Source organism: Adiantum capillus-veneris, chromosome 3 (assembly GCF_014529385.1).
Source record: "Adiantum capillus-veneris isolate H3 chromosome 3, ASM1452938v2, whole genome shotgun sequence".
Lineage (NCBI taxonomy): Eukaryota > Viridiplantae > Streptophyta > Polypodiopsida > Polypodiales > Pteridaceae > Adiantum > Adiantum capillus-veneris.
Window position 1 is genome coordinate 66,099,578 of NC_140933.1, and position 17,718 is coordinate 66,117,295.

Here is a 17,718-nt window from a genome sequence, read left to right on the forward strand (position 1 = left end):
GAATTGGACGGCTTGGGACTCGTGTTCCATGCGCCAATACCCATCATTGCTTGAATATATATCTCACTATCGGGATGTTATCCTCAAGTTGGAAGACTTAGATAACTTTCAACAAGTACGGGGGTTCATACGTGGTCTGACATTAGAGCGTAAGAAGTACATCAAGATCCAAGACCCTAAAACACTTGAGGAAGCCATAGTGAAAGCACATATTCATGATGATCCAGATGAAAAGAAAGCACATGATATTCACGTGCCTGCTAATACACATGGTAATACACGCACTCAATATGGCCACAATAAAGCGAAATTTATAGTAGCCAATTCAGATGCATCTAAAAAACCCAAGGGGTCCAGAGGTCCTCTCTCTCTTGAGGACTTTGATAAAGCTAAGAAAGAGAAATTATGTTTTCAATGTTTAGGAAGCGGTCATGGCAAAAAGGATTGTCCCAAGGGGAAATCTGTTGCTCATGGCAAGGAGAAAGCAGTGCACACGGTGCAACTGTTACCTCTTGAGTCTTCCTCACCATTCTCTACAGTGGAAGTAAAGCACACCAAGGTGGTACATGAATGTTGTCTCACAGCTTCCATGTGGCAACTAACCTTTGGACCACATGAGTTAGTACGTATGCACGGATCTCTACAAGGCCACAAGGTTCACATCTTGGTAGATGACGGTGTTACTCACAATTTCATCAATTATGGATTGGTGAAAAAACTCAAATTGCCTCAAACTCTGAGTACCCACCGCTACAAGGTAGCAATGATGAATGGACATGATACCGAAATCTGGGATACTCAATGCCGAGCTGTTCCATTGGAAGTACAAGGTTATTCCACATGCTTGGATTTTCAGGTTATGAACATGGAAAGGACAAACGTGGTCCTTGGTAGGGAGTGGTTGCATAGCTTAGGACCATCACCGAAGTGTAGGTATGAGCACAACAACTTGATGTTTGAATCCCATGGCGCACATGTGTTTTTGTTAGAAGAGAAGGATGTACCTTCTTCACCATTGATTTGTACCACTGAGCTCATGCAACTCGTTTCTGATAATGAGATAGATCAAGTTTTCTTGTGTTACTCACTGTCTCATTTTCTTTCTAACATTGAATCTGGTAAACATTCCTCAGTGCCACATGCTTCTCTCTCATCTCTTCCACCAATGGCTAATTCCAAACAAGCAAACATTGCTAGTGAGTTACATAAATTATTAAAGGAATTTCAAGATGTTTTTCCTAATGATTTGCCACCAGGATTACTACCGACACGATCGGTGCAACATAGCATCAATGTGGTTGCAGGCTATAAACCTATCAGTAAACCGCCCTATCGTATGAGTTACTCTGAAGCTGCTGAGGTGGAACGTGAGCTTGCTGACTACCTTAGCAAAGGGTTTATACAACCCACTTCTTCACCATGGTCTTCTTCTATCCTATCAGTAAAGAAAAAAGATGGCAGTATGCGCATGTGCGTAGACTATCATGGCTTAAATACATTTATGGTTAAGAATAAGTACCCATTGCTCCGAGTGGATGAGTTGTTCGACAAACTCACTCATGCTCATATTTTCACAAAAATAGACTTCCGGTCAGGATATAACCAAGTCCGTATTTGACTTGCTGATATAACCAAAACTGCATTCCGAACAAGATTTGGACACTACGAGTTCTTGGTGATGCCCTTTGGGTTAACCAATGCGCCTGCAACATTCATGACACTTATGGATAGTACTTGGGCAAATTTGTCATTGTTTTCCTCGATGACATTCTAGTCTACAGTGCTTCTGAAGAAGAACACTTACAACATCTCAGGCAGGTGTTCGAGTTGTTACGAACAAACAAATTATATGCCAAGGAATCTAAGTGTGATTTTCAAAAAGAAGAAATTCACTATCTAGGGCATGTTATTTCAGCTAATGGGCTATATATGGATCAATCCAAAGTGGATACCATCCGGAAATGGCCTTCTCCTAAGAATCTGGAAGAGTTACATATTTTTTTGGGATTTGCAGGTTTTTATCGAAGGTTCGTTAAAAACTATGCTATAATTGATGTTTCCATGATGGATCAACTAAAAGGCAAAGGAAAAGATTTTCAGTGGGGACCCACTCAACAGCACAATTTCGATACGCTCAAGGATGCATTAGCTATAGCTCCCATACTAGCTATTGTAGATCCTTTGAAACCATTCGTTTTGGAAACGGATGCCAGTGACCATGCTATTGGAGCAGTCCTGTACAAGACGGACGGCCAATTGAATTTGAAAGCAAGAAGCTTGATGCAGCTCAGCAGAACTACTTTGCTTATGAGCGCGAACTCTACGCAATAGTGTCTGCCTTAAAAACATGGCAGCATTATCTGTATGGTGCTCAGTTTGAGATTGTGTTTGACCATGAAAGCATCAAATGGTTTACACAACAAATAGATTTGAAGGGTCGGAAAACCAGGAGGGCCAAGATTCTTTAGGAATATGATGCTAAGCTAAGGTATCATAAAGGTCGATACAATGTGGTGGCTGACGCTCTAAGTCGTATGCCGGAGATCAATTCTCTCTTGTTCACGGAACCTCGTAGTGAATTTTTGGATTCTCTCAAAGGCAAATATGAGCATGATGAAGCATATTCCAAAGTGTGGAGCCATGTTCAAATGAGGGATCCTTCTCACTCAAATGATGGTAGTGTAACGTTAACCTCCCCACCTAGTTCTCCTCTGTCGAGTGATGAACTACAGTGATGGAAGCATTTCACCATCGACAATGGGTACCTACTTCATAAGGGGATAGTTTGTGTACCGATGGACACAGACATTCGGTGCCAAATTCTTTATGAGTGTCATGATAGTCCAAGTGCAGGGCACCCGGGTATTAGGAAAACTTATGCTCTCGTACGATGATAGTTTTACTGGCCAGGTATACATGGCTTTGTTGAAGCTTATGTCTTGCATTGCCAAAAATGTCAAGTTAACAAAGCAGAGCGCCTGAAAGCAGGAGGACTCTTTCATCCTTTGGATATTCCCAATGGAAAATGGGAAAGCATCTCTATGGACTTTATTGTGGGTTTACCAACCACTATACGAGGTCATGGCTGGGTATGGGTGGTCGTAGACCGATTGATTAAACTATGTAAGTTCATTCCCACCAAATCAACGGTTAAGACACCAGAACAAGCCAAGTTATTTGTGGACAACCTATACAAGTTGTATGGTTTGCCAAGTAACATTGTCAGTGACCGTGATCCCAAGTTTAACAGTAACTTCTGGAGAGCTGTGTTTAAACGATTGGATACACAACTGAACCTCAGTACATCTGATCATCCAGAAACAGATGGTTAGACTAAACGATTTAACCAAGTGCTAGAGGATACGCTAAGAGCATATGTCAGCAAAAAACAGTCAGACTGGGAATAATACTTACCTATTCTCGAGTTTGCCTACAACAGTGCTAAGCATGTCACAACTGGATTTAGTCCTTTCATGCTAATGTATGGGTTTCAACCTAGGTCATCTATTACGTGGGTTTGGCAACCGAAAAGCTCCAATAGGTTAAAGATTTTCTCCAAGACCACATGGATATGTTGAAACTCGCTTGTCAGAATGTCCGACAAGCACATGATCGATATAAGAAGTATGCTGATGAGAAACGTCGGCAAGTTACCTTGGAGGAAGGGGAGGAAGTATTTTTACGTGTTCCAGAACATTCAGAAAGTCTGAAAACTGGGCCAATACCTAAATTATCTCCCCGATATTGTGGGCCTTTCAAAATACTCAAGCGAGTAGGTGATCGTGCTTATAAATTATTGCTACCAGCACATTCTCGTATTCATCCGGTGTTTCATGTAAGCCGTTTACATAAGCGGTTACATGGGGACGACAATGTCATTGACCAATAGATTTTGGTTGATTTCATTAAACCTCCTACCTTACCGCATGAACATGAACGTGTTCTCAATTATCATGAGTTACGTACACGTCATCATGTACGTCAACAAGCCTTAATCAAGTGGAAAGACCAACCTGAGGAAGGTGCCACTTGGGAAAACATCAGTGTTCTTAAAAAGAAGTTTCTCACTTTTGTTTTCGAGGACAAAAACTCTTCTTAAGGGGGGAGTAATGTCAGGACACCGGCAAGGCCGGGCTAGGCAGTGTGGAAAGGGAGTCCAGCTAGGGAAAAGGGCAAGGGGCCATGCTATATAGTGGGTGGTTGGGTGGTGGACTCCTAGGTTCTAGTTCCCCTTGTTTAACAACTATGAGTTCAAGAAAGAGATAATGTCATAAAATCTAATCTTTACCCAAACCAAATGATTTTCTCATATTAAATTGATCATTCAATGTGGGAGAATAAACGAGAAAAAGGGTTAAAATATATACATGTGCTTACATATCTATCTCAACACGGGGCCAATGGTAAAGGGGTCGAAATGATAGATGGTCTGTCAAAGAGCAAGGCTAACCAATGGAGATTAAAATACCTTAGCGCTAGCTTCATTGAATGCCTCCAATAGTTAGTGTTAAAAAGTTATTTGACCTTAGGTAAGCTGGGGTTGATCTGGAGGTGGGAATCCGACCCAAGCTTAAGGTGCTTGTTGTGCTTGATGACTAAGGTGCTTGAGGTGCTTGCCGACTAGGGAGCTTGAGGTGCTTGTGGAAATACTATCCAAGCTTGAGATGCTTTGTCTTGCTTTCTCACTAAGGTGCTTGAGGGTAAGGTGTTCAAAAAGTCAACAACTATCCCTACAAGGAGGGGGGGAGATCCCTACAAGAGGGTGGTAGAGAGAGAACACACACACCCTCACACAAGGTAAGCTTGGTTCAAAGAGATCATATAGGACACTTGTCAAGCTCCTCCTAACACTATATTAGAGAGTTTGAGACTTTAGAGCCAATTTGGAAATCACCAATATCTTGAAGATTTGGCCATATAGATAAATCTGATTTTTATTTTTTTTAAAGCCAAAGCCTTTTACGAGGTAGTACTTAAAACACTCTTTCGATCCATGCTCTCAAAACTTTAGCTAAGATTGGCCATGTGGTAAAGTTGTAAGCTTTTTTTGAAAGTGGGAATTGGAAAATTTCGAAATTCACTAATATGGTGTTTCCTCATGTTGCTCTCATGATGTGCCTAAAGCCTATTGGTTGGCCTCCCAAGGGGTCCAATGATAAATTAATTAATTTAATTAATTGTTTTATCATTTATTAAGTCCTCTCTCTCAAAGGGAAAAGGGGGACACTTGTCCCAAGGCACCCTTGTTGCTTGATATGCCCCTTGCATGTGATTGGCTAGGCCTGGAGAGATCCAATGATTTTCAAGCATGAGCTACAAGGGGGGGTCGACCAAAGCAAGATAGGGGGTTTCTTGAGGGGTATACTCTCCCACACACACTCTCATTCTGTGAAGTGCAAAGTACAAGAGCTCTGTCTCCTTCTCCAAGCTAGTAGAGAAGTTGGGAGCCTACACCAACACTCTTGGCTATGGATTGCAAATCCAACCAAGAGCCATGCTTCAATGCTTAAGCTTGTCATCTTCTCCATCTTCATTACAATACTATGCTATTATGTATGCTGGCAGGAAGAGTGATGATGAGTGAGGAACTAATTCTTTCTCCTATGAAATGATTCTTCTTTCTCTTCCCTACCTTCATTCCCCGCTACCTCTCTCCACCTTCGAAGGTGTTTGAGGCCTTGGGACTGAGGCTTGGGATAGTTAATTCTTTTTGCAAAGTTTATGTTATGCTCGTGATGCATGAAGCTTTCCACATTCATTGCGTCACCTAGGTCACATAGAACACAAAGATTGTATTGTACCAAGTCTCTCTTGATAGAAGAATTATAATACAAATGCCTATTGGAGGGGGGACCAGCTCCACATAAATCCAGTCCTCAACTATTGTCATGTTCTCTAAACTCTCTCTCTTGCAAAAGTATTGTTCATGTCAAGTTAACTAAATGCTATGTTTACCTCACCCTCTATGCTCACAAAGTAATTTCACAAAAGTGATATCTCTAATTTCCGCTACTATCAAAGTTCATAGGCCATTTCCATTACACACAACATTTCTAAACCTTAATTGTGTAGAAAAACAGGTCCTATTTTGTCTTTTTTCCAAAGTTTTGTAACTATAACACTCTAGAATTCATGTTTGTGAGAATTAGCCTTAGTAGTCCTCAACATGTTCGGATTCTTCTAGGAAGGTTTAATTGTTAAAGTTGAAAGTTATGACAAATTACAAGAATTGTCTAATCCTCTTTCTGGCCAACTTTAGCACTTTCATGATTTCTTTGTGGCTTTCTTGATATCCAAATGAAATTTTGATTGTGTAAGTGGCATGTGTAGCATAAAACTAATCTTCCTTGAGCTTTGGGACACCTTATAGGCTATATAGCATAGTATACCACAATGGTTGAGTTTTTCAATTTCAGAAGAATACGAGACATTCTAGTGTAGCAAGTACAGCCTTCTAAATATTGCTAGTTTCTTAGTCCAATTGTGTGCAATTTGTAGGTAGTAACCATATCTAATCATAAACTTCAAATTTGACTAGATATTGAGTAGTTTCTATGGGATTGTATACGTCATAATGTTAAACCTAAATTTTTAATGTTTGTTGTAATTAGCACTTCGTCATTGTCCGCAAGATTTCACTTGGTAAGAGATTTATTATTATTGTGACGTGCTCCATGGCTCCTTTTCAATCCAAAAGCCCAAAGGGAACTAAGAAGACATGTATATAGTATGCGTATTGAGCGTGACTATGAAAACTTTGATGATAGATCCGTAGATGGAAAAAATACAATTTTTTTGCACCCTTTTTTTTTCTCAAAAAGAAAAACAATGAGGCAAAATCAACCATTCAACTTGATCACCAACCCATGGAAGTTAACAGAAAACTTTATCTCATGTCCTACAAAAATCCCTAGTATCATTTAGATACAATCAATCATAAGAAATGGCTGCTTTGGACAAAATGGACTGGTCCATCAACTTTTGAGGCGTGCTGTGACAAAGAGATGAGAACGTTTACAAGTTTCTTATTTTTTTTCATATGTAGTAGTCCGTTAACTATAAGCTCATGAACAGATTTTCCAAAATTTTCCAAAATGCATGGATCTACTACGGTTTTGATTTCTTTTTTCAAAACCTTGAAAGAACACTTTTATGTCCTCTTAGGTTACCGATCTAGTGTTATTATATGGTTTTTAATAACTTTGAATAAAGTTGTAACCTTCCTGGTGGTGGTATATATAGCCCCATTGACATTGACATGCAAGTGACTTCATTGACTATGTCAATGTACAATGACTTAAGTGACCTTGAGAGTGTCCCATAAACTACAAGCAAAACTAAAACGTTAGAAGAATTTTTCTATCAAAGAGGAAAAAGACATATTGACAATCCTTTTTCCCCATCTTGGAATTTACTTGAGTAAGTGCAAAGTATGTTTCCACGGGATTTAATCCATTTAAGCTCATGTATGTTTATCAACCTCGATCTTTCGTTATCATAGGTATGAAAATGAATGCATACATTTGGCTAAAGACTTCAGATTACAAGAACATTTAATATGTAACGTATTGCTACAAGCAATGTTAAACAAACACAAAACTGTTACAAAACGTTTGCAGATAAAAAACGTCGATAAGGGTCCTCCACAGAGGGATTAGCGAAGGGACACATCCCTATGGTGCACATAGAAAGCTAGAAATCACCACGTCCTTTACCATGCTCTTCTAAATTAAGATCGTGTTTGTGCATCTTTCTTAGGGAACTTTCAAATTGGGAAGCTGTGGATACAACAGAAGAGAATAACAATTCTTGGATATTGCACTCTAAGATCAACAATCCATGCTGAACAATGGAGCTTGAAGCATTTCGATAAAGGTGTGAGCAAAATTATGGTAGAGTACGAGCACTATGTACATGTTTGAAGAGGTTTGCCTCGTTGTAAAAATAAGAAAAAATGGATTTTCTTATTTTTTCCAGCTAATGTATTGCTGCTAAGAGTTTGTGTTATGGGAAGCTCTCTTAATAATGTCGTTGAGGGAGAGGAGAAATGAGCAACAACTAGGAGCTTTAACTAAAATATAGGATGAACCTCAAGGCCTCTTCCTGCTTGCAGGAATATAAGAAATTTTTATAGTATCTTAAGAGCATGGCATTAGCATATGCCATATCTCCATGGCATCTCTCGTGAATCACTATTATATGTTAAAGTCGATTAAGTTTTAATAATATAACCTGTCATTGTACACATGTAACACCTAAAAAGAGTAGAAATAGTCATCCTCGTAACAACACTCCTCATTATGCACAAAGGATTTTCACTTTTAATTAGTGCACACTTTGCCATGTGACGAAGCGAGTCACGCCTGCCATCCTCGTGGTGCAATGTGCAAAGTTTGCTGGCAAAGAGCGATGTAAGCGTTGCATGTGGGCTACGAATAGGAGGAATCTAGTTAAGAGATTGTTTTCACAATGCACCGGTGGACACAACTTTGAAGGAAAAGATGGAGACATTGAGTGAAGATAAAGAAATGAGATAAAGGAGAGGATGCATATGTGTATGTGTGTGTGTTTTTTTTTGAAAGGCTATGCACTTTTCCCCCGATGCACCTAAAGGGGAAATGCAAGGAGTGGGATGCTCCGGGTTCTTGTTTCGAGCGAGCGCTAAGGGCCGAGTCGCACCTAGGGCTAGTAGGGAGAATGACTTCGTCAATTCGTCGTTTATAGTAGCAAGGTAGGTTTCTCGTAACCGTACAAACATTATATTAAGCCCTTCAAAAGTGAAAGGGATACACTATCATCACCGTGAAGAAAACATCAACACATTTTTCTCATCCTTCAACCAATGAACGCTCAATTTCTGCTTTTGGTTGAAATCTTGCCATCGAGCTTCTTTCCCTCCATAGGTTCGACCAACTTTCTTTATTTTCTCAAGTGCCTCTACAAGCCCGACTCTAACTTTCACAAGAAAAAACTCTTGCCGTTCCGTTCAACTATGTGCAGGATGATTCAAGGATTCAATAACCATGTGATTACATGAATTTTTTGTGATTACCATGTGTTATTATTCTATTCACAAAATTACACTTTACGTGTTCACTTTTAAACAATGAACAATGACTTGATAACCCACCAAAATCCATCGAGCTATTATTTTTTCGTGACAGGCCCACTTGGATATGGCAAAAACCTGCCAGAGACCTGCTAGGATATGGAAAAGCCCGGAGAGACTACTGATTTGGGTGGTTTTTGCAGGTTAATAAGAAAATCACATGAACATTTATCGTGATGATGTGTTTGAGAGAGAGAGAGAGAGGTCTTTAATATCGTAAGAAAAAGATCTATCGGATTGGCCTTGAACTCGAGACCCGGTAAGAGAAAGAGAGAGAGAGAGAAGAAGAAGAAGATAAAAAGAGGAGAAGAAAAATAATTTTAGCGTCTTGAGAAACTATCGAGAGAGAGAGAGAGAGAGAGAGAGAGATTTCAATTGACTGGGGTAAAAGATTCGCGTATTGGAGAAAACTGTGTGTATTGTGTACGTGGATAGAAAAGTCGTATTATCGATGGGCAGATGAAATGGCCCCACAATAAGAAAAGAAAGGAAAAGGTGGTGTGCGTCTTGTGTTGCATGACGCGTCAATGACCGACAGCAAAGAAAGTGCGTGGGAAGATGGGACTGCGGCTCTCCCCCTCTCCCCCTCCTCAGTCCTGTCTCTCTTTCCCTCTAGGGCCTATGTCTTTTCTCTCTCTCTCTCTCTCTCTCTCTCACCCACACACAATTGGTCACGTCATCCTTTGTTAGTTTTTTCACGTTGAAGAACTCTCTCTCTCTCTCTCGGCTGCTCCTTCTCTGCAGCAGGCCCGGACACTATCTGCGTCACATGTACTTCTCTGCTCTAAGCTCTGTCATCGAAATTGATGGGACGCTTCATGTGAAATTTGAACACTCCTACTCTGATCAGCTCTCTAGCCTCTCCTCGACGAGACGCACGCGGCACACCTGAGGTGACGAGGTCCCCTAGTATACTGTACTACAACAGACAAGACCGCAGTGTGCAGGACCCAGGTACGTCGTAGTCGATAACAATATGAAGCTTGGGAACAATCATCATGGCGGACTGTGCAGCGTCCAGCACGGCATGTAGACTGCTGCTGAATTCTAGTCCGGCGGCTCTCTCTCTCTCTCTCTCTCTCTCGGCTGTGGCACATAGACAAAGAGCAAGAGAGAAAGGGTGAGGATCATGAGAAAGGGGCTCTGGTCGCCAGACGAAGACGAGAGGCTGGTGCGCTGCATCACCAAGTACGTTAATGGCAGCTGGAGTGACATCGCCCGTAAAGCTGGTAAAATTCATCTCTCCGACTCGATCTCCTCTCTTTTTGCCGCCGTACTTCTGAAGCTGCTCATCATCATCATCATCGTGAGTGCTCCTCATGGTAGCCCCTCATCATTTATGCATGCTACCTCCCTTGCCCCGGCCTGCAGATATCAGACCAGGCACATGAGTCTTCATATTTATTGCCATTATCCCACATTACGTCTTAGCCTAGCTACTTGATCTTTTATTTCCGTCAGCTACTTAATTTCTCATTCGTTTATTCCTTGATAAAATTAAGCGGACGGTAAATTTGCCTCTTAATTATGAGATCAGATGATTCAATTCGCATTAGTTAGCATCTACTGCAACCCAGCGCTAGGTTCTCTTCCCAACTTAATCTCTGCTTAGTCTCTAATTTTGGTTTAATCTGTTTAACAGAACTCTAATTACATCATCATCATCATCTTATATAATGTCTACTACATTCTGCTTAATCTCTGCTTAATCTCTGCTTAGTCTCTAATCTTGGTTTAATCTGTGTAATAGCACTCTAATTACATCATCATCATCATATTATATAATGTATACATTCTGACCCTCACAATGCAACTACTATTAAGCCAATTTTTGAAGGGTGTTAAATCGCACTCCGATGGATGTGTTTCATTTTCCGATCTATTAGACTTCCTAGCTCACTCTATCAATTAGTTATATAACCTTCAACCAGTCGTCCACCAGCCAGAATAGCTACTGCTCGTCGGCGCTAGAGAATCGGCTCTTCAGTAGTAAAATCACACGGTGCATGCTTAATGGAGTAGAACACCAAATATCTCTACTGGCAATCGATGCTAATTTCCTTTGGAACAAATTTAACACACAGGTCTGGACCGGTGTGGAAAGAGCTGCAGGCGAAGGTGGATGAACCACCTCCGGCCCGACCTCAAGCGTGGCAGGTTCTCCATGGAAGAGATTCACCTCATTGTCCAGCTTCAGGAGGCTTTGGGAAATAGGTGACCATGATACTTCCTTATCCTTATTCTAATTACCCAGTACTAAAGGAATTGCAAACTGTATGTTGGGGTTCTCACAAATATGTAGACATAGCATGCGAGCTCAACAGAAGGGTTTATTTAGCCCTACTTTTAATATATTTGTAACAACATACTGAAGGGAAACAATTGAAGGGAACGCACACACAGATTAAACAATAAAAACAATATTTAGAGGGGATGTAGACAGATCGAGCCAGAAAAGGGTGTGATACGTTCACGGAAATTCTACGAATATGGTTAAGTGCTGCCTGGAACGCACGTGATATGGAGGGTTTATATATAGTGATATCGCCAAGAGTATTAGCAGTGATACACACATCATGGGCTAGACAAGAAACCTCCATAATTGAAACATGAGTTTAGTGTTCTGCCCATTCTGAGTGTAATTGTATCCCATGTGGGTAAAATTAGACCTTGTACGGGACGAGAATCTACCAGCATTGAGATGAAGCCACTCTCATAATGTACAATAACTACAATAAGGTAGTACTATCCTAATAGAATGTGGTCATTACATATTTGTACTTCGTTGCGCAAATAAATTGGCTACGTACCAGACTCCCTATACTGAAAATGCAAAGGCATACCATATATTGCTTTTCTTTGAATTTGGGTTAAGTACATTGATAATCTCAAGTTCTGTGCAGGCAAGAGATACCCTAAGTATACTCTTTGTCATTCATTGGTTTGTGTTTGATTTGGTTTGGTTCGATCGTTTTAGACCAAAGAGTGTAAGTGCGTGTCGGACAAAGTAAACTCTTTGTCATTCTTAGCTCATCTCCATGCTGAGGATTCAACCCTTGGCTAGCTAGGTTGCAGTGTCATCAATATAGAAAAAGTATATCACAAGAATTTAAGACAAATTCTAATAAGAATTCCCACATTATAGGCTATGGCAACATCATGAGCTGTTGCGATGGAGGGAGCGCATGCGTAGCTAGATGTGGTTGGGTGCCAGCCTGGGGTGGGGCCCGTAACTCCCTTGTCCCCAATCGCACCTAGCTAGGCATGCGATCCCTCCGAAGAAGCAGCTCATGATATTGAGCCTCATTTGGGAAAACAGTTGTTGTGTCACATTGAAAAATGCCAGAAACATCTTGCAAATTGGGTATGAAAGGGAAGAAGCAATATGAGGGGGAAGAGAAAGACTTGCTACTGTATGCTAAATTTTTATGGATTACACTAAATTCTCTAGGACTAAATTTTTGTTGAGATCCTTAATTCTGAGTCGGCGGCATCATACTCTTCCAAGGGCATCATATTCTTAGCAGCTTTCCCATGTGTGCATGATTAGCATCTTCTATCATTGTCTCCAAATTGTCTTCTAAAGTGAGACTTTTTAGGCACCCAGCTCTATGATTTGACATGGTATTTGTTGAGGTGATGCCGTTAGCTAGCTTCTTTTGAAATAGGGTTTTTATTACTGTGCTTGATCGTTGACACTTCTTTAGCCTTACTTATTTTAGACTCCATTGAAGCTTTCTAAAAAAGAGATTTCTTTTAGGACAAATGTTCCAATCAGGAAAACTGTGTCCTACTTTTGCTCTTCAAAGTTGATTGGCCTGGACTCTGGGACAAATATACTAGATGTACAAATGCAGGAGAAGGGCATGTGTGTGTGTGTGTGAGAGAGAGGGAGAGAGTAGCAACTCGAACCCGCTCGAAAACAACTCTTCGAAAAAACTACATGTGAGATATTTAAGGAGTAAATTGACTATATTTAAAGGTTTTCACAATAAATTTCTCTAGAGTTGGTGGATTTTCTCACCTTTTAAATTGGAAATTTAGAGATAAATCTCGAATTTTGTAGGCAAGATTACACTTAACCTATGTTTCTTAGAGCACTGGAATGTATGTCTGTTTTTCCCCTTTATAAATTTCGGCGTGGGGCAGGATGGGGGGGGGGGGGGGGGGGGGGGGGGTTTGGGTGTGTTTGATTGGTTGGGGGTAATTTAATTGTGTATGATTTGAGGAAGCACATTCATTTGTGTCAGAGCAATTATATCAATAAAAGAAAATGTTGCAAAATGAGGAGGCAATACATATTAAGATCAATACAAAAGCAACCCTTCACTTGTAATGAAGGTCAGCTGGCTATGTAATAAATGGCCAAGATTTGTTTTGTGAGAGACACAGAATTGTATTAATGACAAGGCAAGAGCTACATTGAATCTCTTCATACAATGTAGGTGGTCTGATATTGCTAGCCATTTGGAAGGCCGCACCGACAATGACATCAAGAACCTGTGGAACACACAGATTAAGAAGAAGCTGGCACAATTAAAAACCGAGAACAACTCCTCCACTGATATACCTTCACCCTTTGAGGGAAACAACCAGACAACATATGGAATGAGCAGTACCAGCAATGTTCGTGTCCCCAAGCAATCGATCGAAATGAGCAGCTCGGAGTTTTTGGAGGAATGCGATGACGATCTAGTGATGGGGTTTTCTAGTAGTGTAAGTGGAATACTGGATGGTTCTAGCTGCTCAGCCTCATCATGTGAAGGCTATGCCACAGGCGAGTGTGGCTACAATCAAGAAAAAGACTCTTGCCATTGGAAGCCCGATAGCAATGTGAGCTTAGAACTTCATAGGAATCCCGTGTATATATCTTTTGCCAACACTACCCACATTGACCATGACATTCACCACAGAGAATTTGCTGCAAATGGATTTGACACAGAGAGTGAAGCTCCCGATCTACGACACTGGCCTTGCAGCAGTATCAACTTGCTCACCACCTCTCATTTTGCATTGCAGTCTGATCTAATTCTCCCTGTGGATAATGAAGATTTTGGAGACACCGGTGCAGTTACTCCTACCTTATTGAAGTCCACAACATCCTCCAATTACCATTTCACTGCTCTAAAAACAAATAGCATCGGTGATGCAGCTGGGCCGCAGACTCTACCGATTCATGAGAGCGATGAATGCTGCAGCTTATTAGGGAGCCCTAACCATAGCAAAGTCCACTCTAAACAAGAAATATTTCCTCATTTAAGTAAGAACCAGCAAATTACTTATATGGCTAAGGACCACGAAGGGTGCCATTCAAATGATCTTTACACCATCTGCAATGTTGTGGGTAAGTTGGAATGCAGCCCAAACTTAGATAAAGGCAGCCATAGCGTCAGAATAAATGCAAGTTCTGTGCCAACGTGCATGCGCAGTATTGCGATGAATTCATCAGATAACGTGATGAGTGGGGGTAGCATCAACTATGATCTGAAGGACACCCTTGTCGGTGGAAGATCATGTAGTGGCATGCGAAGCACGAGTGGAGCGGCTGCTGCTCATTGCGATCATGTAGTGACTGCAAGTGCAAAGATATCTGACAACATCCAGCTGCCGTTAATGGTGGAGGGAGCTACAGTCATAACTAATGCAGGTGTGGATCATATGATCAATAGCCAACAACAGAGCATTATAAACTGCGTGCAAGGATGGGATATGGTGGGCGAAACTGCATGCAGTAATAATTACATGACAGTATTGCCTCAGACGGTATCATTACCAGATTGGTGCAAGCATATTCTCATGCAAGGCGACGGACTCCTTTAAATAGCTAATTTCAATTTTTTATATCAGCAATTTCTTCATTTGATTGTGGCTCCCTCCGTCCTGCATTAATGCCTTCGATTGTTGTGTCCATGATGCATGCGATTCTTGTGTCCATCTAATCTTCATGATCAATTATAGCCCGTTATAGCTCCATTTTTTCACTTGATTGGTTGTAAAACTTTAGATACATTCATATGCCTCTCAATAACTTTTCCTTGTAGATAATTCACAAGTTTCTGACATTTTCCAATGTGAGCAAGGAGCTCATTTCTCATGATTTTCACTCTAGGTACTTCACTATGCAGAGACAGAGAGAGAGAGAGAGAGAGAGCCAACAGCTACCCCATACACAATAGCAAGACGCGGGCTCCCCTTGCACTATGCCTCCTGAGCTCCTATCAAAAAAGAGAATCTCCACATAAAACCTACGATTTTTCCCTTTGAAGTGTGGTGCCGACATTCTAGGGTTCAACATCATGAACGATTCCTCGGAAGGGAGGTAGGTGCGGTTTTGGGGATAGGACCTAGGGGAGTGCCCACCCCTACCCCGAGCCGCACCTAGCTAGGCATGTGCTCATGATGTTGTCGTAGTTTATAGTGTGGAAATTATTATGAGAATTTGTCTAAACTTATTGTGATTAAGTGTACATCGCTTGTTGAAATTCCAAATCACATGTCAAATGTTAGGTAGTTGAATTCTCATTAAGATTTCTTATTCCTTTGCCACTTGCAATATTGTGCTCATCATTTCCTCAAATTCGAGGGATCGGACTCCATAGAGATTTACATTGACTGGATTGTTTACTATGGAACTTGGATCGTTGATTGCAAAAAGAAGAAGGAAGGGTACACTAACACTAATATCAATGCTACAAATACACACATCAAACATCTAGAGAGAGAGAGAGCGAGAGAGAGAGAGAGAGAGAGATAGATATGTGCAAGAATTAAGATTCACTTTAAATGATTGGTGTTGGTGTATAAACAGCTTGAAGGAGATTCAAGAAACACAATTAAGTTTGATGATGTTGCGATCTACACATTATCTTAAGGTTATGGGAACCCTCTCACCATACAACCCTTTTATAATGTTTTCCCAAGCAACAAACAAACACAAGAGCTCTTAAGTCACATACAAGCAATTACTACAAAAGAATCTCAAAATGAAAACGAGTCACCCCAAACCAAACGAGATGAGGTTGCCAAGACTGAATTGGAGAGACTCAAGAGAGTTTGAACCGCGATAGCACCCAATTTATTGATTCAATTGATGTACAAGAGTAGGTACAACTTTGGTTGGAAGTTATGAATCACCCACTCCCTTGCAATGCTACAACTAACTCAAAGAAGCTTTCCTATACACCACAAGTAATAGTGTATAGAGAGCTCACTCTCTTTTCCTACAACTAAGATGCCGAATGGTATGCTCAAAGTAGTGAGCAATAGTGTAGAGATCATACTCTTTATAAAGGGAAAAGGGCTCTATTTATAGGTGAGGAAAGCTCTTATTAGGATTATCTCCTAATCAACATTTACATAGAAAACCATGCTTATAAAATTTTTTATACGTTCTTATGAGAGTAGGGCTCTCTTGTCTCTTGAGTCACATGGATGTGGGCTCAAGAGGAGAGAATTATTGAGGTGAAATAGAGAAGATTTTAGAGAAGTGATTGATTTTTGTGTGAGGCTGCCTGCTCTAAGGTAGAGTAGAGTGAGTGCAATTTACACAAAAGGGTTAGCAGTTAATGTCAGTAATCACTAGAAAAAGTTAGTAATATAGTTACAATGGGTAGAATGACTTGAAGGATGAGAAAAGAGGGGCGAATGAAATGGGTGTACCCTTGCGATGGTGAATCCTTGAGGAATCTTGGACTCACCCTTGCGTAGATTGTCGAAAGCGATCTCCGTTTTTCTTATTCTTTTCACGCCACCGCCGTAGTCGAATCACGACGAAGAGAATGAGGGTTTTGTTGATTAAAAAACCCCCCATTTCTTCTAGAGATTAAGTATGCTTAGGTTGTTGTTTTTTTATGCATTCTTGAAAGGGTAGAATAAAATTGTAATATGGGAGTAATAGAGTGAGATATGGAAATGGTGGATGTAGGTAGAGCTTCAAAAGAGATACTACAAGAGCTCACTTGAATTCAGACGTCAAATTACCGGCGTCAATGGCGGGCGTCGATATATGTGTAGGTAAATCTAGAGGAAAATCAACTTTTTTTAAAAATGAATTTTTGAATTTTCGATGACTGTACCGGCAGCTATTCCGGTGCTTGTATCGAGGTACCTTTCAACGCCTGTACCAAACTTTCTTCCGACGTCTTTACCGACACCTGTACCGGTGGATCCTGCAAAAGACGAACCCGCAGGTCTTTCCTTGCGCATTTTCCTCATTCTCCGCCTCTTCTCTTACACTCCTCCTCCTTACCTACTGCAGATTTGTTACCTAACGTGTTTCCGGAGGTGAGATTCTTGCTTGTGGACTACTCCCCAACATCAAGGTGTGAGATTCCTTTCAAGTTTGCTTGTAGGTTTGTGTGTATGTGTGTCTGACATAGTGTGTGTGTGCACGCATTTTTGCAGATTTGAAAACATTTTTAAGATCCTTTCTTGCACAAATAGGCCGCATGTGAGTGCTCGTAAGTTTTATGTATTTTTATTTAATTTAAAATTATATTGTATACTGACAAAATAAAATTTCATTCATTAGGCTTCCAATGCTTTAACTTTTTATGCAATTTTGTTTTGAAATTATGCTTTGGAAAAACTTTGTTTCAAAAGTATTCTTT

The 17,718-nt window shown here is 40.6% G+C and overlaps 1 protein-coding gene across 2 annotated transcripts; it reads left to right on the forward strand.

Annotated features, from left to right (window-relative positions):
- Nucleotides 1-9,786: 9,786 nt before the first annotated feature.
- Nucleotides 9,787-15,137, forward strand: LOC147461040 (uncharacterized). Of its 2 annotated transcripts, none has more exons than XM_086508681.1 (3): nt 9,787-10,338; nt 11,194-11,323; nt 13,555-15,137. In XM_086508681.1, the coding sequence occupies exons 1-3, from the start codon at nt 10,239-10,241 to the stop codon at nt 14,927-14,929; spliced, it is 1,605 nt and encodes a 534-aa protein (XP_086364807.1). In that variant the 5' UTR covers nt 9,787-10,238; the 3' UTR covers nt 14,930-15,137. The 2 variants fall into 2 exon arrangements, with proteins under 2 accessions (XP_086364807.1, XP_086364808.1); XM_086508682.1 differs by having other exon boundaries at nt 10,281-10,415.
- Nucleotides 15,138-17,718: the final 2,581 nt, after the last annotated feature.